The sequence below is a fragment of the Pseudonaja textilis genome, chromosome 2 (genome assembly GCF_049901715.1).
Source record: "Pseudonaja textilis isolate UNSWEBS1 chromosome 2, rPseTex1.2, whole genome shotgun sequence".
In the NCBI taxonomy this organism is placed as follows: Eukaryota; Metazoa; Chordata; class Lepidosauria; order Squamata; family Elapidae; genus Pseudonaja; species Pseudonaja textilis.
Window position 1 is genome coordinate 236,575,979 of NC_141991.1, and position 1,492 is coordinate 236,577,470.

At 36.7% G+C, this 1,492-nt stretch overlaps 1 protein-coding gene across 1 annotated transcript; it reads left to right on the forward strand.

The window, feature by feature from the left end:
* Positions 1-399: 399 nt before the first annotated feature.
* LOC148127424 (small integral membrane protein 11-like) lies at positions 400-832 on the forward strand (the record flags this gene model as incomplete). The annotated part of the gene is made up of 1 exon (XM_087923103.1): positions 400-832. A coding segment is annotated over one exon (201 nt), but the record flags the coding sequence as incomplete, so codon positions are not given.
* Positions 833-1,492: the final 660 nt, after the last annotated feature.

Below are 1,492 nucleotides of genomic sequence, written 5' to 3' on the forward strand. Positions count from 1 at the left end.
TACATAAGTGTTTTGAAAGCACTCCTGAATGGCTCATTCTTAAGGAGAGGTTAACAAAGAGTCTCTGAAGGAGCAAAAGAAGAGGCCTAGGAATGGATGGATTCCTAACATTGTATTGTTTCCAAATATTTTATAAATTTGGATGAAACCATTAGGTGTTCTTTGCTTCCTTCCAATTATCCTTCTAGCTTTCTTGGCAACAGTACAGAAATAGATTGACACTCCCCCCGCCCTTTGCTGACCTATTGGACTCTAGCAGCAAGGATTCTGGGAATCGTAGGCTCTAGTAGTTTCCCTGTGATTAAAGGCTCCTCGGTATTAAGGTGTCTTTTCACAAAAAAAGTATCTTACATATTTGTCCTGCATTCTTGTAACGTCCTAAGCTGAAAATTACAGTGATACAGAATTAAGATCGTGCTCCTGAATTGGAAGGCACTGGAAAATTTTCCACCTCTAATGTACATTTTAGCTGCTAAAACATTAATTCTTTGCTTAGCATTTGCTGGGGTAAAAGTATACCAAAGGAAAAGACTTGAAGAAAAGCTGAAAAAGGAACAAGCAGAAAAGCGGAAAAGAGAAATGGAGGAAAAAGAAAACTGAAGATCTAAAGATCTTCTGACATGTTGCAGCCGACTTGGATGCCTTTCTGGGAAGCATTGAAGATTTCACTGAAATGGAGAACTATGCTGGAGAAATGAATTCCCTAAGATCAAGATTGATTTGAATAATGTATTTTAATTTTGTTGTTTTGTTACAGATAGTAGCAGGATATTATCAGTTATTTATTCAGTAAATCTTCCTTTGCAAAACTGGTAAAAAAAGAAGAAAGAAATAGCTTGACACTGACTTTTACTAGGATATATTTTCAACTTCCCATTGTAGCCTGTAGCTCTCTGATTCCCTGGTCCACTTATTACCAGGCCCAACCCTTCTAGATGCTGCCACTAAAAATAAATAAATAAATAATTTTTTATTTGCAGTAGTATTTCAATTCACCTTTCCCTTAAAAAGAACTTTTCTCACTGTGAAAAAAATGAATCACAATCACACCGTATATGTATAAATATATGGCCAATGTAATGATGGGATTGTGAATCATGTTCTTGACAGTATGGCTACCACAACATGATGCAGACTGAAGAAGATGAAGTTCATGAAGTTTTGAGACTTGACCTGACATGCTTGTGATTTGACCAGAACGTTTTCCTCTGTCATAGTCCTTTGGTAGTGCTTTCTGACTACCGAGGTTGCAATCAAAGAACATGATGTTTGGGCACATCTGGCTTGAAAAAGTAATATTATCAGCTGCTGATGGGCTCTAATTTCTTGTTGGACTTCTATTGACAGCTGCTAATAGCAGCGACAACAGCTATAGTTTTAAAACTGAATTACTGAACAGTACTTACTACCTAGAATATTTTGACAAAGGCATCAACTTACACATCAAACAACTGAGGATGAGGAAGCATCTTCAGTGTTACTTGTCTTCTTT